General features: G+C 43.8%; 1 protein-coding gene across 5 annotated transcripts in view; it reads left to right on the forward strand.

Moving 5' to 3' along the window:
* diaph2 (diaphanous-related formin 2) overlaps positions 1–24,826 on the forward strand; it is a 754,395-nt gene that overhangs the window by 424,804 nt on the left and 304,765 nt on the right. For all 5 annotated transcript variants that reach the window (XM_082975098.1, XM_082975097.1, XM_082975100.1 and 2 more), the window contains one exon: positions 3,997–4,091. In XM_082975098.1, coding sequence (XP_082831224.1) covers positions 3,997–4,091 — 95 coding nt within the window. The remainder of the gene's footprint in view (positions 1–3,996; positions 4,092–24,826) is intronic.

The raw sequence follows: 24,826 nt of genomic DNA on the forward strand, positions 1-24,826 counted from the left end.
GAGAAAAATGTCACTATGTCCCAGGAATGGTATAATTGAATTGTGAAAACTGGTTATTAAAACGTAATTTGAGGCTATATGCCACCAGAATTTGGGCTCAATTAGGCACAGTGTGTTTTACAAATGCATGTTACATTCAGAGTACATGTGCCATATAACTCCGCATATAGGGCAGTTGAACTGTAGGACAGTCAACACCTACTAGCATTTTTGCATTCAGGGCACAATGTGTTTTATCAGTCCCTCCAGGATTAAGCAATTATGTGATTGCAGAATTCCCCGCATATTATGGGAAGGATTAGGATTGACCCTTCACTGCACTGTTATCACATAAAACTGTTCGATCTCCACATTACAAAAAGTGTGCAATTTCAACCAATCACTGCAATTTAACCACATAAAATTGTTCAATCAAGTCACACGTTAACAACCTTTTTTTTGGTCAGAATTGCTGCAGCAAAATCAAGCATTTTTGCCCGTAGAGATCACAAAAAAAATGCAGCGAAATCCTGGAGGGACTGTTTTCTAAACACATATTACATTCAGAGTATGTGTCATATAACTCATCTAGCACATGGGGATGTTGTACTGTAGGACGGTCAAGCTGTTTTGTTCGGCACTTATGATGACTAATGTTCTTAGGGCTATTTGCATACCCTACAAACAGGAATATTGTTTTACCTGAGCTGTGGGTAAGTGCTTTTTTGGCAATGTGCTGGGGGTCATCGCTGCTACAGATGGATGAAGTCCCAGCCCCCTCTGATACCATTTGTAAAATCAACACAGAACAGGATCAAGAGACAATGCCGGGCGTTTGTTTTGTGATTATCCCTAGCAGCAGGTGTGGACCATATGCTGTGAGCAACACCATCACTGTATCTCTCTCCACCTCTGACCTCTGACCTGCTAGACTTCTTCCTGCATCAGATGACGAAGAAGGCTTGCCTGGAATTCAAACGGAATATCTCTTTGTTTTTCTATTGTTTGACCTAACTAACTTATCAGTGCAATGGAGCAAAATTCTGTTTGGATTCCAGTTCCTCTTTCTCATTGTAGCATAGCCAGAATTTATCGATGGATGGCTTATGTTCAGTTATCGATGGATGGCTTATGCCTTACCAAGGAGAAGCCTCTGTCACATTGACAGCTCCCAGTCCCCCCCTCATGCAATATTCATGCATTCAATGCTAAAATAGCAGGTCACATAAACTCCACCTCTTCCCTTGTCTATCCCTGTTTGTGATTCTACTGGATCTGAAAACAAAGTATGTTAACATGGAGTGAAGATACTTTAAATCTCCAGGCTGCTGTTGAGGGGGTGGTGGCACAAGTAGGGGCTAAACTCATATGTCAAAACAGGGGGAGATAAAATCCCAGAAATATCAACAAATAGCAACTACACCGCCCCCTCCATCTCCATCTACTCTCTGACTCTGATTCCAGTCATGTTGACAGTGAGGTATCAAGTATTGCTTCATATCATCACTGTTCTCTTGTGATTGACATATTGATGATTACATCAGGGGGAAATAATAGAAGGTTGGTGTTGGGGCGGGGAGCCTTGCTGGAGTGGGTGTAAGTTGTGTGTGTGTGTGTGTGTGTGTGTGTGTGTGTGTGTGTGTGTGTGTGTGTGTGTGTGTGTGTGTGACAGTGGAATGGAAACCATGACTACTCTAGAGTGGCTGACTGACTCACCTGCATACTTACACACTAACATGCCTACTCATCCCCTCAGGAATATGCCTCTGCTTCATGTACTCAACTAATAGCGGGGGTGTGATGCCTCTTTCCTAGCTGGACATTGACTGGACACTGATGTATTGAATGGAAGTTGGGAAATGATGACTGTGATGGGAAATTATACTCAAGCCCATTAAGTCCTGTGAGAAGTCTCTGACTAGCACTAACCACCTCCATCTACCTCCAGGTTTCTCATCTTCCTCCCAGTCTAACACTAACCACCTCCATCTACCTCCAGGTTTCTCTTCATCCTCCCAGTCTAACACTAACCACCTCCATCTACCTCCAGGTTTCTCATCATCCTCCCAGACTAACACTAACCACCTCCATCTACCTCCAGGTTTCTCATCATCCTCCCAGACTAACACTAACCACCTCCATCTACCTCCAGGTTTCTCATCTTCCTCCCAGACTAACACTAACCACCTCCATGTACCTCTAGGTTTCTCATCTTCCTCCCAGACTAACACTAACCACCTCCATCTACCTCCAGGTTTCTCATCATCCTCCCAGACTAACACTAACCACCTCCATCTACCTCCAGGTTTCTCATCATCCTCCCAGACTAACACTAACCACCTCCATCTACCTCCAGGTTTCTCATCATCCTCCCAGACTAACACTAACCACCTCCATCTACCTCCAGGTTTCTCAACACCCTCCCAGTCATAACATAATGGTCTCCTCAGTCCTCAATGACATTTTCAAGATTTGTGCTGTAAAAAATCATATTTATTTCTAAATGTAACCTGGGGGATGGGTGTGGAGCAGTGGGGAACAGTCTAGCTGTAACAATAGAAGGGAGTGGGGGTTCTTACTCGAAGTCGTTCCATCTGTGCTGATATTGCCTATATAGTGCACTACCTTTGACCAAGGCCCATAGGACTCAAAAGTAGTGCCTTACCTAGAGAATAGGGAGAATAGCGTACCATTTGGGATACATATGAGATGTGATGAGCATTGGACGGGGAGTGGGGTCAGGCATGCTGGAAATGGAGTCACCCCTCCCCCACACTGTGCATAGTGATCTATCAGCATTAAATACACATGCAACAACTGACATATTTGTTGATGTTCTTGATCTTGATGTTCAACGGTTGTCCACAAGGAGTTCTACCACCCGTTTTGGCACGAGCCATGTTCATTTCCCTCTATTGAGTCTGTGCTTTAACGCTATAGACGCTGAAAGTGGAGAAGAATGATCAGACTTCACTATTGTTTTTTCAATGGTTCTTTATTTTCCCTACCTCCACTCTTCATACAAATCTGATCTCTTTGCCAAGCTTTATATAATGTATTCAGCGTTGTTCAGAGCCCTTCAAGGTTTTTGTGGTGGTTGATAGATATATTATGAATTAAAATGTCTCCGTGAGACTGGAACTGGAAATAAATGAGTCTATGCATCTGCCATTTAGAAATTGTTGAAAGGCAAGTCAGATAGCTGATGATGCAACAGATGAGCTGAAACTTTCTCTTCCACCAATTAAAATGTAACACCTTCGAAAAATTAAAAAATACTCTCATGCAAGTTGTTCAACTTCCCACAGTTGAAAATACAAAACATAATTTGAGAACCTGCTAAATAAATTGCTTGTTGAGGACATGAACATTTTTTGAATCTGATGTGAACACACAGAGGAAGTGGACTGGCATGGAGTGGGCATGCTATAGCAGCTGTGAAGACACTCATTACCAGACCTCCACTGGTTACTCCCAGCGTACCAGCCTACCAGCCATCAGGTCCAAATTCCCCTGAGGGCCTCCTCCAGGCCCACCTGGAGACTGGGGCTCCCGCTGAGAATGCCTGCCTAGGATTCAGCAGTCTCCTCGCATTCCATGTAACTCTCAGAGCTGCTGTTCTCGCTGGGAACCTTGCTAAGATGTAGCGGGGCTGAGGTTCTTGACCACCCCTCACCCACAATTTACAAGGGCATTACTTATTTGAGTTTCTGTCCTTGTGTTATGTTGAATCCACAATTTAACAAAAGGTTAGGGGATTGACATATAAAGTCATTATCTGTTAATCGGTGCTCAAAATTGGTGTTATTTCAACTGGCTACTATCGTCACTGGGAAATTTGGATGTTTTTGTCAAACGGACACAAACAATCCCATTGAAGGGCTGAAAGTGTATTACTTTTCCCAGTGTCAGGTTTGATCTGGGCTCGTGAAAGGTGAAAGCTCTCTTTTGAACCTGCCGGTCTAATAAAAAAAAGGGAGGAAAATGACTCCCCTCTTCCCATTTCTATCACAACAGCAATTTTCCTGGGCTCATTCCGGCTGCCTTATGAAGAGATCCGGGACATTGTGCTGGAGGTGGACGAGGGGAGGCTGAGCGAATCACTGATCCAGGTGAGTCCAACCTACCGTCTGACCCCTGTGTGTGTGTATTTGTGTGCGTGCTGAGCGAAATGGTTGTATTTCGGTTTTTAAACAACTAATTGACTAACGTCAGTTCAACTATTTGAATTCCATTTAGTTAAAAAAAATTCTGTGAGCTTGGTGTGCAGTTTCTGTAGAGATAAATCAGATCAAGCCTAAACTGTGCGATGTAGTACAGAGATATAGTTTCCAACAGGCCAATATTCTATATAGTTTAGTGCAGAAAACATGGTCAATAACTACAATGACCATAATCCATTGCACACCCGCTTAAACTTGTCCGGTCTGTGCGGAGCAGAAACAGAAGCTGAGAGAAGAGAGAACACGCGATCGAGAGGGATTGAAAAAGTTGCTTCGTGAGCCTGAAAATACACGATGTAAGTGATTGATAGTTTCTGTTTAGCAGTCATAAAAGTATGCCTTATTTGCTTTGAATAACTTCTAAAATAGGGATTTTGTCAGACAGCATAAGCAGCAGCTCTATAGAGATCAGATGATGACTTGGAATGAAATAAAACAAATATTTTATTAAAGTAAAGTAATGTGAATAAATGATGGTTAGTAAGTGATAAGCAGTAATGTCAGTCACTGTCATCATGGGACATGTATTAATTGTTTTATTCTGTGTTGTTACAGCAGTCAACTCACATAAAACATAGTGCATTTAATGTAAAAAATTGTTTTATCCAAACCTAAATCAAAAAATGTCATTATTTTTTTTATAATTGCACCGAAACCGAACCGACCTCAAAAAGCCCTAATTGCTTAGCACTTTTGTGTGTGTGTGTGTGTGCGCGCATGTGGCCATAAGTGTGTACATCAGAGGAGGCTGGTGGGAGGAGCTATAGGAGGACAGGCTCATTGTAATAGCAGTCAGCCCCACCCCATTCTCCCAGACCATAAGGAACTCCCATTCATCCAGTCAGTCCCACCCCATTCTCCCAGACCATAGAGACCTCCCATTCATCCAGTCAGCCCCACCCCATTTTCCCAGACCATAGAGACCTCCCATTCATCCAGTCAGTCCCACCCCATTCTCCCAGACCATAAGGACCTCCCATTCATCAATTCAGCCCCACCCCATTCTCCCAGACCATAGAGACCTCCCATTCATCCAGTCAGCCCCACTCCATTCACCCAGACCATAGAGACCTCCCATTCATCAATTCAGCTCCACCCCATTCTCCCAGACCATAAGGAACTCCCATTCATAATAAATGGTATGGGACATGGCTTGGCAAAACTCCCTCCAACTCCACCCTCCTTTCCCCCACCCGTGATTGATGATCTAGCTAGAGGCACCCTATTTAGACTTTGCTTCTGTGTTCCTTGTCTGGGAGAACGCAATAATTGCAAATGGGGCGTCTGGTTTGAGGTAGAGATGCATCGGCTTGGCACGAAAGGCCCAATCTGCATTGACATCGCCTGCCCAATCTTTTATCACTCTTGTCCTACAGCCTTTTGTGTCTTTCTGTCTAATGTGAAGTAGGAGGCGTATAGAAGGGGGATGAGTGAATTAAAAAGGAGCACATTTCCATGTAAGCTTGGCAGTCAAAGTCTCTGTGAGATTGATCACTAGTGAGTATCGGTCTTGTCGCCCCTGTGCAGTGAGCTGTCTCTCTGTCTTGACTGGAACACAACCAGTCTGTCGGCCTTTCACACTCAGCAAAATAGATAAATAACCTTGCAGATAGGTAGTGAAGACACACAGCACTTCTTCTTATTTGCTCCAAGGCTCGTCCAAGACAGTAGGACGTTGAAGCGCAGGGGCTCAAGCCCCACCGCCACTTTGCCGAGGAACAGGGAATCTAACGTGGTGACCTTTTTCCACATTCAGCCTTTCTGTTGAGGAGAGATGAATCTGTCAACAGAACAGCGGCCATATACCATCACATCGCCGTTCCCCATCCCTGTTCCACACACACATGCACACATGGCCCGGGGGAAACGGACACCCCTTAATGTCCCCTCACTTGAACACTTGGTGCCTCATGCAGTCCTAAGTGCAGCCATGGGAAGCAGTAATATCCCTTATTGGTTGTGTCGCTGGGCGGACTTGGGGAATGGAGCGGTGGCTTGGTGTGAAGAGGGTTGTTGGTAAGTGGTGATGTCTGAGGAGAGGCGCCGGGGGAGATATGGATGCAGGTTGATTCAGAGGGGGAAGAGAAAGCCTCCCGCTGGGATGACACGGCCCTGAGTGTGGTCTCCCATCTCAACTCACCCCACTGATTAATCACATTACGCTGACTGCTCTCTGCCACACGCCAATCACCATTTACACACACACATGGCTGCACACACACACACCGCCAGGCTAGGATGATAATGTGGATGCTGCTATGAGGTAGTGAGCGTGATGGTGATGTCATATAGATGGAAGGAGGGAGGCTTTGAGAGATGTGTTAGGTACAGAGAGTGGTTCTCTGTGGAGAAGGATGGGTGTGAGAGGACAATTTCGTTCTGCCTCTCGATTCGCTTCAAGCAAAGGTCAAAGGGCAGAGTGAGAAGAGCTCGGTCTGGCCCTCCTTCAAACTGCGGTCAAGGAGGAGTCGGCCCCCAGGAGATGAGAGCGAGGGATGGGCGTGAGTGGCCTCACCGTCACCCCCTTCACCAAATTGACCGCAACAGAGAAATCAATAAAATGGTATACGTAGATCAAGGGCCTCTGTAGTCCTCTCACGGTGACACCGATACCGTCCCTGCTCAATATGAACTAGGGATCCCAGGGAGCCATTCCCATTAGGCAGAGTATTTATTGAAAATCCACTTCAGTTCGAAAGGGCACCTCTGCTACAGCTCTTTCAAGGAGGAATGTGGGATGTGGATGAATGGAATAAAAAAGATGGATAGATAAATAAATAGGAGGGAAGGGAAGGAGGGCTCTTAATGTATATAAGACCTTATTCAATCACATAATCTTCCCGGCCCCATGTCGTCATGTCTAATGCAATGATTTTTCAGTGAAACGTTGCGGCATGCCGGCCTTGACATGTCCATCTGTACGATGTGTCAACCCGTCCGAGTGGAATACATATCGGAGTTGATTGGCTCTCCTTACTTTGCATTAGGAGCCATCAGCGCCCCTGGCTTATGATGTACATGTCCCTGAACTTCGGCAGTCATCACCAAACGCTCACCACCATTCATCCAGCATATCCATCCATAGGAATCTGCCTCTTCCATCTTATTAGCTTTACCTACGTCCTCACTCAGTACAGATTCCCTTCCCCTCAGTACAGATTCCCTTCCCCTCAGTACAGATTCCCTTCCCCTCAGTACAGATTCCCTTCCCCTCAGTACAGGTTCCCTTCCCCTCAGTACAGATTCCCTTCCCCTCAGTACAGATTCCCTTCCCCTCAGTACAGATTCCCTCTGTGAATAATGTCCCTTTGCAGTTAGCTGCTACTCTATGATCTTCATCTGATCTTGGCTTTATTTAAGGTTGCAGAGAGTTCAGTTATGGATGTCAGCACCATTTATTCATTGGCACGTACCCAGAATGACGCCAGAAGACCCCTGCGTGTTGGCACAAAAGTCCCACCGTAACGATTAGATCAAAAGGTGGCAAAACAGTTAATTTATTTGTTATAAAAGTTTGCCCAGTAAAAAGTGGGAACGCGTTACAGCAAAACCGAGGCAAAGGTCTCCTTGAAAAGGCCGGCTAGCTGACAAAGGTCTCCTTGAAAAGGCCAGCGGGCTGACAAAGGTCTCCTTGAAAAGTCCGGCGGGCTGACAAAGCCATTCAGTGCTGATGTGAACCATGGACAGAGGAGGCTGTGAAAGAGACGTGTGGAAGTGCATTGTCTGGAGATGGGGGGCAGGCTCATGCAATCCCGGTTGGGGGGAGGAGGGGGTCTGGATCCATTGTGTTTGGCCTCTATGCCCCCCTCCAGTGCCTTTCAGCAGCCCCCACCACCCTCGGACAGGGAAGACTGGCAGGTTCAGCATCGACTCCCATTGTCTGCACCGTGACAAGGCCACAACCTGAGGCCCTCAGCTCGCACTCCCTGCCTCGCTCTTTATTCAGCCCAAATAATAAAAGTTCAGCCACGATTTAAAACACTGGTGCTCTGTTCAGCCTGGTTCAGATGCATGATTCCCGCTGACGTTAATCACCGCACCAGTGGGATCAGGGGTTTCGTGGACTGGGGGATGGGCTCCAACTGCTACACTGACACACAGTATGCTTAACTGGTAGTGATGCACCGATATGACATTTTTGTCCAATACCGATATTTTCCTTGCAAAAAAAACAATAATGATAACCAATATTTAACATTTTTGCAGCCTTTTAAGCATTCTAGTACAGTTAAATAGTTAACACACACACATGGGCACAGCGGTCTAAGGCACTGCATCTCCGTGCAAGAGGTGACACTCCAGTCCCTGGTTCGAATCCAGGCTGTATCACATTCGGCCGTGATTGGGAATCCCATAGGGCAGCACACAATTGGCCCAGCATCATCCGGGTTTGGCTGGTGTAGGCCGTCATTGTAAATAAGAATTTGTTCTTAACTGACTTGCCTAGTTAAATAAAGGTTACACACACACCACACTGTCCAAAAAAGTATTTTGTTCGCATTTACATATTTCCCCATTACCAGTAAAACATCATCAAAACCTATTTCTTACTTGCTGTGCTGTTTCATTGTTCATTTGTTCAGTAATTTCATTCTCAACCAGGATTGCATCATACATGTCAAGCAGGGACGTTTCAGGCCTCTCCATGGCCTCTCTTCCTTGGTGCACACTGTCACTGTGTCGGTTTCCATCTTGTCCAGCCTTTTATGTAACATTTCTTGTCTGCATCGAAGTAGCAGTCCTTGTACATAGCATCGAGCATGGTGGCAACACAGTAAAGAGAGAATGCCACCGAATCGCTTCTTCACAGTCTGTGTGGGCAGTTTTGTTGCTGGGGAAAACTGTTGTCAAGGGCAACTGTTTCATTCGCCAATGTGGGCAAGTAAAAACATCCACCTGGTTGGGAAAAGGGGCCATCTTCACTCCATAGACGCTTAGCATTGGCGAAATCAGAATGGGCATGCACACTCCACTGTTATGTGACATAATCGGTGGCGTTAGAATTAGGAATTAGAATACAAATACTACACTGAAAAAAATATAAATGCAACATTTAAAGTGTTTGTCCCATGTTTCATGAGCTGAAAAAAAAGATCCCAGAAATGTTACATACGCACATAAAGCTTATCACGTCTGCTGCAGGGGCAGTTGATGAGCTTATTTCTCGAGTCAGTTGTTCGAATGGAGATAGCTAGTGTGTTCATGTTTCAAACATGTTCAAAAATGCCATTGAAATGGCAGCAGCGGTATGACAACCAGAATATTCATGAGCATGCAATACGACTTTCCTCAGTACGAAATCCTCAACGACACACTGTGCTGTCGGACTCAGCATGCTCATGGGGCTGATATCGCTGGTCCAAATGTCAGTTGTGAAGCTAATAGCAGTGACGCTATTACTGTGTAACTCCGGAAGGGCAACATCTGAAAAATAGTACCAAAAATAAAAAAAAGTGTATCCGTGCTCGACCAGTCAGCGAAAGCCAACATCAACCACAACAGAGAATGGTTGATTGTCAAGGGCAATGAATTCCATTATCTTTGGGTTAATGGATTTCGCCTTTGAGTTGTCTCACTGATATTTTCTTACTCTTTCGAATGACTGCTCGACTTGACTGCTTGATCAACACAGCAGACATTGTGGGCTAGGTTCGGAATGCCGTGTTGCACGTCGGTTTCCATCTTGTTTCCAAAATTTTACGTGGTGTCATTATGTCATGTACCTACATTATATCTGAAGACGTTCTTATCTATCTGTGTTATATAGGTGTGCACGTCAGCTTTGACATTGGTTGTTCACATCCGGGTTAAACTAGACATCGGAGCGAATCCAATGTTGGCATTTTTAGCTAATATCGTCCGATTCCGATATGTTCACCGATATATCGTGCATCCCTATTAATTGGCATACTGGTGATATTTGGTTTGGTGCCCTTGTGCGGTTGGTGCCAACTGAGCACAAGAAGGCTAAACAATCCACAGATCATTAATGAGCCCCTCGCAGGCTGGGTTACTTACTGAGATAATACACTGCTAGCTACAACACAGTGGGTAGAGACTTAGAGCTGTGAAAGCTCCTTTCCAGGCTGGGTTACTTACTGAGATAATACACTGCTAGCTACAACACAGTGGGTAGAGACTTAGAGCTGTGAAAGCTCCTTTCCAGGCTGGGTTACTTACTGAGATAATACACTGCTAGCTACAACACAGACCTAGAGCTGTGAATGCAGCACCACACAGCTAGACAAAAAGACACAGCTACAGCTGCTTTTTTATGCTGGCCATTTGAAGGGATTTGTTAGAGGATCTAGTTTTCCAAGATTTGGAAGACATTTCAAGGTCTCCTTAGATAATATAATTGACAGGCTTCAATAGGTTTTTAGGTTATTTTAGGGAGTTTACAAGTAAGTCAACCTTGTCTGATTTAAAACATCACGTTTGTAAACCCTCATGTTCTTCCGACTGGGCACACAATGGTTCCATGGATGACTGTTAGGAACCTCTTAGAGATCTCACATACATGAAGTCATGTAATACCCCGCAGCGCTTGTAGTTTTCTTTGAGGTCTTAATCAGTTTCCCTCCCCACATCATATAAACGCTAACCCACGGCCCCGGCTCCGCTAGGTATAGTCCTTCAGGCAGAGAGAGGGAGTCTATGATGTTTAATTGGCCTTCATTTCCAAATTAGCCATGTCACATCAATGCTCGTCGTACTGTAGCACTGACCTGAGTGCATCAAAGCTAATGCATATACACAAAGAAATAAGAATAGCAACAACAACAAAATAGAAGACGATGAATACACAATGCTAGATCTATGAACCCTTTGGCCTGTTGTGATTGTTTTTCTGTGGCAATCATGAGTTATTTTCAAGCTGCTTATCCCCAACCAAGGACATAAATAGAGCCCAACCGATATATCAGTTCACTGATATTATCGGCTGATATTGGCCTTTTACCGCTATATCCGTGTCGGACCATAACCGATATTCAATGAAGAGAATGATAGAAGGGAATTGTATGCTTATCTGAACACTTGCGACCATTTTCATGATGTGTCATTAATTTCACAATGAAAGAAATCAAGTTTATTTATTAGACAATTGCTCATTTGGATGTCAATTTATGAGAATTCAGTGTGAAAAATGTATACTTTTTGATTGTCCTGGCGTGAAACAGTATATCGGCAGAAGTTTCAGTCAATTTTGTCCTGCAAAAAATTTAAATCGTATCGGACCTAAAAAAAATGTATTGGTCGGACTCTAGCCATAATAGCTAATAGAAAATGACTCAACTATTAGATTGGTTTGATGATCTTCATGCAGCCTTAGTCAGAGGACAGAGGGAGGGGAACATAGAACTTTCTAGATTTCTCAGGGAAGACTTTGGTGTCAATGGGGAAGGTTGGGCGTCTATCATCGACACATTTGCACCATTTTTAGTCAATCCCGTGGATGTTTTGATGTACTGTGACAACTGTGTGGCGCTAAGGCTCTCTCACTGACTCCACATTCAACATGAAAAACGAACTGTCAGTGGCTCTTTTGAGCCCAGCTTAAGAAACTTCTGAGGACTTGGCTGCTAGAACTCCTGGTGATCTGTTATCTCTTCCACCAAGGCCTTAGCTGTCACTCACTCAGGCTGGGGCCAGATGAAAATGCTAAATATTTACTCACTTTTGGTGTGTGTGTGTGTGCGTGTGCGTGTGCGCGTGCACACGGGACTGTGGTTTGTGTGCATGTGGTAGCGCACGTGTGTGTGTCTAAATTTGCATGTGTGTGGTAAAGCTCAGGCTCAACGGTTGATGTTGCCCGGGGAGGGATTTTTTTAGCAGAATATCAGAGTGGTTCCTTAATGTTTTATGTTGGCCGATGTATTTAATATTACCCCATCTCCTGTTCAAAAGGAAAGGCTAATGACTACACGGCTCTGCTCGGCTTATTTAGTTGTAATTAATACATGTTGTGTGCAAATGCGCTACATTTCGAGAGGACGTATTAAGAGAAGAAAATGACTTGGATGTTAAGGGAAATACCAAGGGTCTTTTTATTGTGTTTAAGCCTTAACAGTTAAATATGGGAACATCATTTGAACGACGTCATGGTAAATAGCAGACCTTGACTTTAACAGTGGGAGATATTGTGTACCCATGTAGCTCTCCAGTAATAACCATGGAATAGTTTGCAATTTGAAACATACTGTGTTTATTTTGTACTTAGCTTTGTGGCACATAGCCTACCATGTTTTGATTAACATTAGAGGATTTGTCTAAAAGGGATGCTTAGATACTGTGATCATGTTCTGCAAAGCTGTTAAATACAGCTGTCCCACACACACACACACACACACACACACACACACACACACACACACACACACACACACACACACACACACACACACACACACACACACACAGTTATCAAGGCCCTGAGTTAAATCCATGAGTACTGAACGTACCAGTCGTTAAAACTAGTCAATCTGAGTGTTGACAGAGTAGTCAGGAAACTCACACTATAACTCATTTCCTGTCTCTGACTCTTCACTTACCCAGCTCTAGTCCTAGACTGCACCCCAATGACACACTAGTCCCTATGGGTCCTGGTCAAAAGTAGTGCACTATAGATGGAATAGGGTGCCATTCAAGACACAGCCCTGCTGGTAGTGGTGTGTTCACCCCACTGGCTCTTTTAATTTCCTTTACACTATCTATTACTGTGTTCGTCTGCTGGGAGTCATGTGGTGGTCTGCAAGGCAAGACTTGTTTGCCCGGCCTTACCTTTGTTCTATAGTCCTTTAGGATTTTATATATCTCACACTGTGCATCTGTCAATGTGTTGGACTCTCTAGAATGTTTCATTAAAGTGACAATCAGCAATTGAACAATAACAAGTGTACTCCCCACCCCTGTTCTGGTAAAAACTGAGGGATGGGGCTGGAGAAATGTAACCACTCTCAAATTCATAGACAGAGCTATGGATGCAAAGACTGACCATCCTTGATGTCAAAATTATAGTTTTAACAATTTTTTTAGGCTACATAGTGTTTGTTTACATTTACTTTGTTTACACACATTGGAGTAAAACAAGCTTAGAGTATATTTTTGCTTTTGATGAGGTACAACAGTTGAACTAAGTCCATGAGTGAATTACAAGTTATATTCTTTGCACAATCAGTGGGTACATATCATTAAAATAGATTTAGCATATTGTTCGTTTAAGGGAATACAAGGAAGTGAGAGTTTTTTCAAAGACAAAGTGTAAGTGATTTATATTTTCTTGTTAAAGTGATATGCTTTCTGTTGTTTTGTTGTTTTCTCGACATTAGATCTATCCTGTAAGCCTTCCAGAAACACATTAAATACATTTTACAAACTGCATGTTGTGACATTTTTCTATGGTAATTAAAATGACATGTTTAAGTGAATGTCTCTCACAAGGCAGTAAGGCCCACGGCCACTATTAGTCACAATTACAAACTGAGAGCAGGTTTACTGCATGCCTTATTACATGCTGCAGGAGAAAGACTTTGTAGATTAAGTGTATTCATGTCAATTATGGCAAGATGTGGCCGTTGAAAAAAATCCAAAAATCATGCTTTGTGTGTGTGTTACTGCATCAGTACTCCACTACAAACCTATGTGTGTGGGCAGATTTTCTGTCTGGTTCTGAATTGTGATGTTTTTCCCTCTTCTTTTGGAGTCACCAAAAAAAAAGAATATTTCGTTGAGAGAGTTACTTTCTCTCCATGTTCGCCATCAGTATGCACTGACAGTACTGTATGTCCCCCCAGTCAAACATAAAGCCAGCCATTCTTTAGTGTCCGTCTTTATCGACAGGCTCTACCTAGGAGAGGAAATGTTGTAGTGTAATGTTCCCCGCTAGAATTTAGATTTCAAAGGAATGTGTTCTTACTCTTTACAGTCTCATTTAACCATTTCATTTGGTCAATATTATTGAAGAGTTGCTCTCCATTTTATACAGGAGGAATTTACATAGTGACGACCTGTATTGAAAACATGCATGTATATGGATGACAGTGTATATTTTATATATGGTGGAATAGACTATTTATAGGCATCATATGAAATAGTATCATGTCATTACATGCCTGTGTACACACTTGCATCATATTACACACACACACACACACACACACACCGCTCAAGGGTGAAAGCTTAACTTGTCACTTTGATATGAGTTCTTAGCATCTATAGCAGAGGATTCTCACAAATATTTCAACTATTTCATTTGGTGGATTTCTTCACAGGTGTAGTAGAACAGAATGGTTGTGTAGTAGAATATAATGGTTGTGTAGTAGAATATAATGGTGTCGTATAGTAGAATGGTTGTGTAGTAGAATAGCATGGTTGTGTAGCAGAACAGAATGGTTGTGTAGTAGAACAGAATGGTTGTGTAGTAGAACAGAATGGTTGTGTAGTAGAACAGAATAGTTGTGTAGCAGAACCGAATGGTTGTGTAGCAGAACAGAATGGTTGTGTAGCAGAACAGAATGGTTGTGTAGTAGCATACAATGGTTGTGTAGTAGAATATAATGGTTGTGTAGTAGAATATAATGGTTGTGTAGTAGCATATGATGGTTGTGTAGTAGCATATGATGGTTGTGTAGTAGAATAGAATGATTGTGTAGTAGCATAGAATGGCTGTGTAGTAGAATATAATGGTTGTGTAGTATAACATAATGGTGTAGTATAGTAGAATGGTTGTGTAGTAGAATAGCATGGTTGTGTAGCAGAACAGAATGGTTGTGTAGTAGCATAGAATGGTTGTGTTGTTGCATATAATGGTTGTGTAGCAGAACAGAATGATTGTGTAGTAGCATAGAATGGCTGTGTAGTAGCATATAATGGTTGTGTAGTAGAATATAATGGTGTAGTATAGTAGAATGGTTGTGTAGTCGAACAGCATGGTTGTGTAGTCGAACAGCATGGTTGTGTAGCAGAACAGAATGGTTGTGTAGCAGAACAAAATGGTTGTGTACTAGAATAGAATGGTGGTGTACTAGAATAGAATGGTTGTGTAGTAGAATATAATGGTGTAGTATAGTAGAATGGTTGTGTAGTCGAACAGCATGGTTGTGTAGTCGAACAGCATGGTTGTGTAGCAGAACAGAATGGTTGTGTAGCAGAACAAAATGGTTGTGTACTAGAATAGAATGGTGGTGTACTAGAATAGAATGGTTGTGTACTAGAATAGAATGGTGGTGTACTAGAATAGAATGGTGGTGTACTAGAATAGAATGGTGGTGTACTAGAATATAATGGTTGTGTACTAGAATATAATCGTTGTGTACTAGAATATAATAGTGGTGTACTAGAATAGAATGGTTGTGTACTAGAATAGAATGGTGGTGTACTAGAATAGAATGGTGGTGTACTAGAATAGAATGGTTGTGTACTAGAATAGAATGGTGGTGTACTAGAATAGAATGGTTGTGTACTAGAATAGAATGGTTGTGTACTAGAATAGAATGGTTGTGTACTAGAATAGAATGGTTGTGTACTAGAATAGAATGGTGGTGTACTAGAATAGAATGGTTGTGTACTAGAATAGAATGGTGGTGTACTAGAATAGAATGGTGGTGTACTAGAATGGTGGTGTACTAGAATGGTGGTGTACTAGAATAGAATGGTGGTGTACTAGAATAGAATGGTGGTGTACCAGAATAGAATGGTGGTGTACCAGAATAGAATGGTGGTGTACTAGAATAGAATGGTGGTGTACCAGAATAGAATGGTGGTGTACTAGAATAGAATGGTGGTGTACTAGAATAGAATGGTGGTGTACTAGAATAGAATGGTTGTGTACTAGAATAGAATGGTTGTGTACTAGAATAGAATGGTTGTGTACTAGAATAGAATGGTTGTGTACTAGAATAGAATGGTGGTGTACTAGAATAGAATGGTTGTGTACTAGAATAGAATGGTGGTGTACTAGAATAGAATGGTGGTGTACTAGAATGGTGGTGTACTAGAATGGTGGTGTACTAGAATAGAATGGTGGTGTACTAGAATAGAATGGTGGTGTACCAGAATAGAATGGTGGTGTACCAGAATAGAATGGTGGTGTACTAGAATAGAATGGTGGTGTACCAGAATAGAATGGTGGTGTACTAGAATAGAATGGTGGTGTACTAGAATAGAATGGTGGTGTACTAGAATAGAATGGTTGTGTACTAGCATTGAACAGTTGGTTGCATGTTTCTCTGTTTATACTGTTTCAATTTGACATTTAGATATGTCCTCTAAATTGCTGTAATGTACCTTATCCATGTTGTTTTACAACACACACACACACACACACACACACACACACACACACACACACCCACCCACCCACCCACACACACACTGGAACTTCTCCCATCCCACAACCAACCCGCGACTCACCTCTCCCTCCACAGCAACGACTGTTCCAGCTGGGGCCTGATGATTTTTGATTGGCTGTGCCCAAGCCGGGGCTTTTGTTTTGGCCCTTGCTTGTTATTATTATTTATCTTGTTTGTCAATCACCCAGCAGCCATCGCCTGCCTGCCATTTGTAACCATGGCTCTCATCCATATGCATGGGCCCCTCATTACCTGGACTTGCCTTGCTCCTTGGCGGCAGAGCTGCAGGGCCTCTGCAGATGCAGCCCGTGCCAGCCTTTGTTCCTGCAGGACTAACAACAACAGGTGACTGGAGCAAGCCTTCCGTATTGTTGCCCGGCTTGGCCATCATCTGCATGGTGTAAAGTGCAAATGTGGGACGGGACGATAAGTATGGCCATGCATCGGGCCCATTGGATTACCGCTTAAGCAGGAAAAGCTGTAAAAAGCCGGTTCCCCCCTCGAGCTTAATTGAAGCCTTATTTTGGCACACTGTACCATATCCCCCTTTTCCTGCATCAAATGCTAATTCAACAATGAAATGCGAAATACATTATGCTGATCAAGGAGGCTTGGAGGAAAACAAAACACAAAGGGACTGGATGGATGGTTGAAGTGGTGGGGGGGCTGGGCTGCTTCAACAGGGATATGATGGAGAAGGTTAAAGTGGTGGGGAGGCTGGGCTGCTTCAACAGGGATATGATGGAGAAGGTTAAAGTGGTGGGGAGTCTGGGCTGCTTCAACAGGGATATGATGGAGAAGGTTAAAGTGGTGGGGAGTCTGGGCTGCTTCAACAGGGATATGATGGAGAAGGTTAAAGTGGTGGGGAGTCTGGGCTGCTTCAACAGGGATATGATGGAGAAGGTTAAAGTGGTGGGGAGGCTGGGCTGCTTCAACAGGGATATGAGGGAGAAGGTTAAAGTGGTGGGGAGTCTGGGCTGCTTCAACAGGGATATGATGGAGAAGGTTAAAGTGGTGGGGAGGCTGGGCTGCTTCAACAGGGATATGATGGAGAAGGTTAAAGTGGTGGGGAGTCTGGGCTGCTTCAACAGGGATATGATGGAGAAGGTTAAAGTGGTGGGGAGGCTGGGCTGCTTCAACAGGGATATGATGGAGAAGGTTAAAGTGGTGGGGAGTCTGGGCTGCTTCAACAGGGGTATGATGGAGAAGGTTAAAGTGGTGGGGAGTCTGGGCTGCTTCAACAGGGGTATGATGGAGAAGGTTAAAGTGGTGGGGAGTCTGGGCTGCTTCAACAGGGATATGATGGAGAAGGTTAAAGTGGTGGGGAGGCTGGGCTGCTTCAACAGGGATATGATGGAGAAGGTTAAAGTGGTGGGGAGTCTGGGCTGCTTCAACAGGGATATGATGGAGAAGGTTAAAGTGGTGGGGAGTCTGGGCTGCTTCAACAGGGGTATGATGGAGAAGGTTAAAGTGGTGGGGAGGCTGGGCTGCTTCAACAGGGATACGATGTCCGGGACCCAATGTACAACATTGGTTCCCTGGGCTGTTACCAGGGCTGTAACCAGGTCTATAACCAGGGCTGTTACCAGGGCTGTAACTAGGGTTGTGACCAGTGCTGTCACCAGGTCTATAACCAGGGCTGTTACCAGGGCTGTAACTAGGGTTGTGACCAGTGCTGTAACCAGGGCTGTAACCAGGGCTGTAACTAGGGTTGTGACCAGTGCTGTAACCAGGTCTATAACCAGGGCTGTTACCAGGGCTGTAACTAGGGTTGTGACCAGTGCTGTAACCAGGTCTATAACCAGGGCTGTTACCAGGGCTGTAACTAGGGTTGTGAGCAGTGCTGTAACTAGGTCTATAACCAGGGCTGTAACCAGGGCTGTAACTAGGGTTGTGAGCAGTGCTGTAACCAGGGCTGTTACCAGGGCTGTAACTAGGGTTGTGACCAGTGCTGTAACCAGGTCTATAACCAGGGCTGTAACCAGGGCTGTAACCAGGGCTGTAACTAGGGTTGTGACCAGTGCTGTAACCAGGTCTGTAACCAGGGCTGTAACCAGGGCTGTAACCAGGGCTGTTACCAGGGCTGTAACTAGGGTTGAGACCAGTGCTGTAACCAGGTCTATAACCAGGGCTGTAACCAGGGCTGTAACTAGGGTTGTGACCAGTGCTGTAACCAGGTCTATAACCAGGGCTGTAACCAGGGCTGTAACTAGGGTTGTGACCAGGGCTGTAACCAGGGCTGTAACTAGGGTTGTGACCAGTGCTGTAACCAGGTCTATAACCAGGGCTGTAACTAGGGTTGTGACCAGTGCTGTAACCAGGTCTATAACCAGGGCTGTAACCAGGGCTGTAACTAGGGTTGTGACCAGTGCTGTAACCAGGTCTATAACCAGGGCTGTTACCAGGGCTGTAACTAGGGTTGTGACCAGTGCTGTAACCAGGTCTATAACCAGGGCTGTAACCAGGGCTGTAACTAGGGTTGTGAGCAGTGCTGTAACCAGGTCTATAACCAGGGCTGTAACCAGGGTTGTGACCAAGGCTGTCACCAGGGTTCTAACCAAGACTGTGACCAGTGCTGTAACCAGGGTTGTGACCAGGGCTCAGGTACAGTGCTTTGTGTCCCTTTGTGTTCTAGTTGAAATGTTGATCTGGAAAACACGGGCACTTGGCCAAGGGCACACACGTACCACAGACACACACACACAAATTGGTGCATACACCGTTGTGGGTCAGTGCTGCATTGTATAATGGACAACTACATTAGCTAGAGTGTATGCCGTAGACCCATTCAGACACATACAAAGCTTTATGAATCAGAACTTAGTGTTTTTCTTCTTGGAGCTAAACTTTCTTTATCTCAGTGACAGATGGCAAATGAATCTGGGAGAAACATATTCAGATGGCACTTTATTCTCCAGACAGTCCGGAATGATCGCTTTCTTCAATTGAGTTTATTTGATTAAGTAATGGTCATATCAGCCTTCAATGCGTATTAAGATCTATCAAAGTTAAATAATTGTATTGCCACAGTGACACAGGTTATATGTGTTTCATCTCAATCCTCTCTGGAGAAGTGGAGATGTCACCTATGTGAAAGGCTCACCTTGTGAGCTTCAGACATAGATTATGTACACTTTAACAAGGTTCTACTGTCTGTCACCTTTATAATGACTAACTAGGACAGATTGGTCGCTCTGAGGGAGCCAGATCCATGGGCATGACCTGTGGGCCTAACAGCATTGGGGGGGGGGGGGGGGGCGAATGACCTGAGGGGGAGACGGGGGCATGACTTGTGGGAGAGAGGGGCATGACCTGTGGGGCTAACATCTAGGGGGAGATGGGGGCATGACCTGTGGGGCTAACAGATACGGGGAGATGGGGGAGGTGGGGTCAGAGTTACAGACCACACACACATAAGATACATACTGCATGTACACATGCAGATATATCCATGCACGTACATGCATGCAAACACACACACACACACACACACACACACACACACACACACACACACACACACACACACACACACACACACACACACACACACACACACACACAGTATCCTAAAGAGTTGTTCAGTATATCCACTTGCTCAGAGAGTTGCCTGTACAGTGTAGCGGTAATGTCTATGAGATCCCTCCATTCCTCTTCACATACTTCGTTGTTTACGTAACTGTTCAGGTGTGCCCACACTTCAGAATCCTACACATTTCTTTTGAAAAGACAAACGTAATGTCACGCCAAGTCATTCCAGCTTTTAGTTTAATGTGGTTTTGGAATCTGTCACCCTTGTTTTCCGAATAGCAACCCTCAGTGAGATTCTGAGGTGTTTGTTGGCTTTGGAGTAAAGATCCTGGATTAGGACTGAGTGGTCTACTTTAGATTAGATTAGCCGTATGTCACCAGTTCAGTCTACAAAACTTGTCAACATTTCTGCTTGTAAAGTAAAGAAGAACACAGAAAGAATGTGAAGAGTACGTATGCCTTCTGTTGGTGCTGATATTAATTTTGGATTGACAATTTGGCAGACTGACAAAATCTGCTCTGCAAATACTGTAGCTGATTGTTGAAATATATGTTATAGGAATTTCTGAATCGATGACCATGGAATTTCTACCACTTGTTTTTGCTGATATACTTTGTAAATGTTGATTGCGGAAAAAGTGCACCTTTATTTACATTTTAAGGGTTTTATTGTTTAGTCAGAAGACAGACAGATGAAATGGAATGAGAACATATTTATATAATTCCTCACTAATGAGATAAAGAGTCTACTGTCATTCAACTGGTCTGTTATGATGTGACGTGGAAGGCATCTGAAGAGACTCCATTTGTAATAGGCATACTACATTTGTCCTGGTAAAAAATAATAATAATTGGTCATTATGTTTTTTGTCAATTACTGGTATATTCAATCATACCAAACAAAAAGGCCTTAGTCATTGTTTACATGTTTTGTCAGCACCTCATTTGCATACTGGATATACAAGACACATTGGGAGATTCATCTCATTCCATTATTCTTCCATAATCTGTTTTGAAAGTTACCTGCAATTAAATCCCCTAAAACTACACCAAACCATCACTTTTCCCACCTTTAAAGCGTTGGGACTCTAATTGACAAAGGTCATGATTCAAATGAAAATGGATGTGGATACCTCTTCACAATGGCTCTTGTTTGACTGCTCTTCAGTATCAAAATCGAACAGAGGCCTTTCAGCCGTTCACTGCGACTCTCTGTGGTACCGCAGTGGTAAGACGTCAGTCTGACAAAAGCCACATGCTGTCTGACGCTTCGCCAAAATCTGTGGGGGAAAAAATATTAAAATGTGAAAATTGCATCTGTCAGACAGATCGAAAAATATCATCTTGCTGTCTTTGAATTGGAGGGAAAAAAAATCAAATGTGTTGGTTGTCAGTCTCCAGCCAGATCGGTAGAGGAAAACATGGAGTTCTTACCCACTGTATACATCTGTTGAGATTCCCCCTGAATCCTTTGATTCTAAAAACTGTTTTGCTTGGAGAACATTTTGTATTGATTGTGCTGTTCCTGTGACTATCATTTGAGATTTGTTGATCTTCTCTTCAACTTCACTGTTGGGAATATTCGCTGCCTGAAGAGAGAATCACAGGAGCCTGCAACATGAAAAGTTTAGTATTATAGAAAGGGAACAGTGGAGGCCATAGAAAGGCAACAGTGGAGGCCATAGAAAGGGAACAGTGGAGGCCATAGAAAGGGAACAGTGGAGGCCATAGAAAGGGAACAGTGGAGGCCATAGAAAGGGAACAGTGGAGGCCATAGAAAGGGAACAGTGGAGGCCATAGAAAGGGAACAGTGGAGGCCATAGAAAGGGAACAGTGGAGACCATAGAAAGGGAACAGTGGAGTCCATAGAAAGGGAACAGTGGAGGCCATAGAAAGGGAACAGTGGAGTCCATAGAAAGGGAACAGTGGAGACCATAGAAAGGGAACAGTGGAGTCCATAGAAAGGGAACAGTGGAGGCCATAGAAAGGGAACAGTGGAGACCATAGAAAGGGAACAGTGGAGACCATAGAAAGGGAACAGTGGAGACCATAGAAAGGGAACAGTGGAGCCCATAGAAAGGGAACAGTGGAGGCCATAGAAAGGGAACAGTGGAGACCATAGAAAGGGAACAGTGGAGACCATAGAAAGGCAACAGTGGAGGCCATAGAAAGGCAACAGTGGAGGCCATAGAAAGGGAACAGTGGAGACCATAGAAAGGGAACAGTGGAGGCCATAGAAAGGGAACAGTGGAGGCCATAGAAAGGCAACAGTGGAGGCCATAGAAAGGCAACAGTGGAGGCCATAGAAAGGCAACAGTGGAGGCCATAGAAAGGGAACAGTGGAGGCCATAGAAAGGGAACAGTGGAGACCATAGAAAGGGAACAGTGGAGACCATAGAAAGGGAACAGTGGAGGCCATAGAAAGGGAACAGTGGAGTCCATAGAAAGGGAACAGTGGAGACCATAGAAAGGGAACAGTGGAGACCATAGAAAGGGAACAGTGGAGACCATAGAAAGGGAACAGTGGAGGCCATAGAAAGGGAACAGTGGAGGCCATAGAAAGGGAACAGTGGAGGCCATAGAAAGGGAACAAATTGATCTGTGTACCCCGTGTGTCTACTTATTCTTCCAATCAGAAAAGTGAGTACTAGTGACATGCCAAACAGTGTGTCAACGTCCACCTGTATGCTTTGTATGCTCTAAAGAAACACATGCTAGATGACAGAGAGAAACAAGACATGCCATCATATTAAATCTTTATTCAGCAATATCACTTCTGTATGTTTTTTAATTGGAGTATCAATGCTGGGAGACAGTTTCTCCACAGTTGTTCCGGTCCTATACAATGTCCTATACAATACTATACAATACAATATTGTCTTCCTACTCAAGAAAGACCATTAGTTTCCATGCTCATTCAAATCAAAGTGTATGTGTCACGTGTGCCGAATACAACAGGTGTAGACCTTACATTGAAATGCTTACTTACAGGCTCTAACCAATAGTGCAAAAAAGGTATTAGGTGAACAATAGGTAAGTAAAGAAATAAAACAACAGTAAAAAGACAGGCTATATACAGTTGCGAGGCTATAAAAGTAGCGAGGTTACATACAGACACCGGTTAGTCAGGCTGATTGAGGTAGTATGTACATGTAGATATGGTTAAAGTGACTATGCATATATCATGAACAGAGAGTAGCAGTAGCGTAAAAGAGGGGTTGGCGGGTGGTGGGTGGCGGGACACAATGCAGATAGCCTGGTTAGCCAATGTGCATTGGGCATTGCGCAGTACAGAAAGTTACACACAATTTGTTGCTCTGTCTTGACGTCATTAGGGATTTCACCAGTCTCCAGGAGCCCAAATGAGCGTTCGGTGACTGTAACAGCCCTCCAATAATCTCCCCCAAATGCCGAGTGTGTCTGTATGTGTGTCTGTCTGGAGGCCTGCCGGGAAGGGTCTGGCATAGCCTCATCTAGCACTGGTTTTGACAGAACTACACATATGGCGACGCCTTTGTGTCAATTATCGTCTATGGGGGCTGTTGATAATTAACTAGATGACAGACAAATGAAATAACAATTACACTGAGAAATTCCATCTCCAATTCAAACTCTTTACCTCAACCTAGCAGCTTCAGTCGGTGAAGAAAATATTGGAGACAACATTGGAAATGGTCGCAGACAAGGCCACAACACACTTTAATTTTCTGTCTCTTCTTAACGAGCTGCGGCAGAGGAAAACAACACCAATAATCAGATTCTGGGAGCATTAGCGACGATGACTGTTGAGGCTGAATGGTTTTGCTGCTGTGTTATTGCATTTCATTCTGAATCAACGATATGTTGTTGAGGAGGACTTTGTTCTTCAGCCCAGGGTAATGTTCCTCAGACTTGGAAGAGAGGAGAAGAGGAAATAGACATTCATAATCCCTCTTCACGTGGTGGTGGATCTTTGCTGCTTCGTTGTGGTCCTGTTTCTGCGAGGCCTGCAAAGCTCTCCAAAACAGTTTTTTTTACATACCAAGGGAAGACAATAAAGTGGAGTGGCAGTTTGAATTTCCAGAATTAATTTATTTCCACTACACATGTCGCGAAATGTTTCCGTAATCTTCTTTTGAATTGGGTTGAAGCATTTTGGAGTATTCTTGAACAGGTTATTTTCTGGTTTGCACTTTCAAAATAACTGGGTTAATATCCAAAAGTGTTTTGCACAGTAAGATGTGGATCATAAACTGTGACCAAGTTTGTGCTTGCATTTACTTTCTTTTTCGCTGCAGGGTGGTTGACATCGGATATCCAAATAATTTGTAAAATAATTATCTTCTATCAAATATGGCATTTTCCTGAAAGACAATAGTTTACTTCTATAATGTCTAATAAGCAGTAAGGAAGCAGTGATCAGCAGCTGCACTACAGAGATGAGCACAATGGAGTGAGTATTCATTAATCAAATAGGGTTTCTGCCTGAAAGGGCAAGAGCAAATAATTAGCTGTCTCTATTTTGGGCTGGAAAGTCCCAAATGGCACTCTATTCCGTATATAGTGCACTACTTTTCACCAGGGCTCATAGGGCAATTTGGGACGCAACCTAGGTGTTTATAATGCACCCCAACCCCGGGACAATTAAAGAAAGAAAACACATATTGTTAGTGAGATCTTTGGAATAACATTGGAAGCCCCATCATTAGTACACATCACCATACACTTTTTTGGGGGGAATGTCATGTCTCACATCCCATTCTA

The sequence above is a fragment of the Salmo salar genome, chromosome 05 (genome assembly GCF_965601325.2).
Source record: "Salmo salar chromosome 05, fSalSal1, whole genome shotgun sequence".
Lineage (NCBI taxonomy): Eukaryota > Metazoa > Chordata > Actinopteri > Salmoniformes > Salmonidae > Salmo > Salmo salar.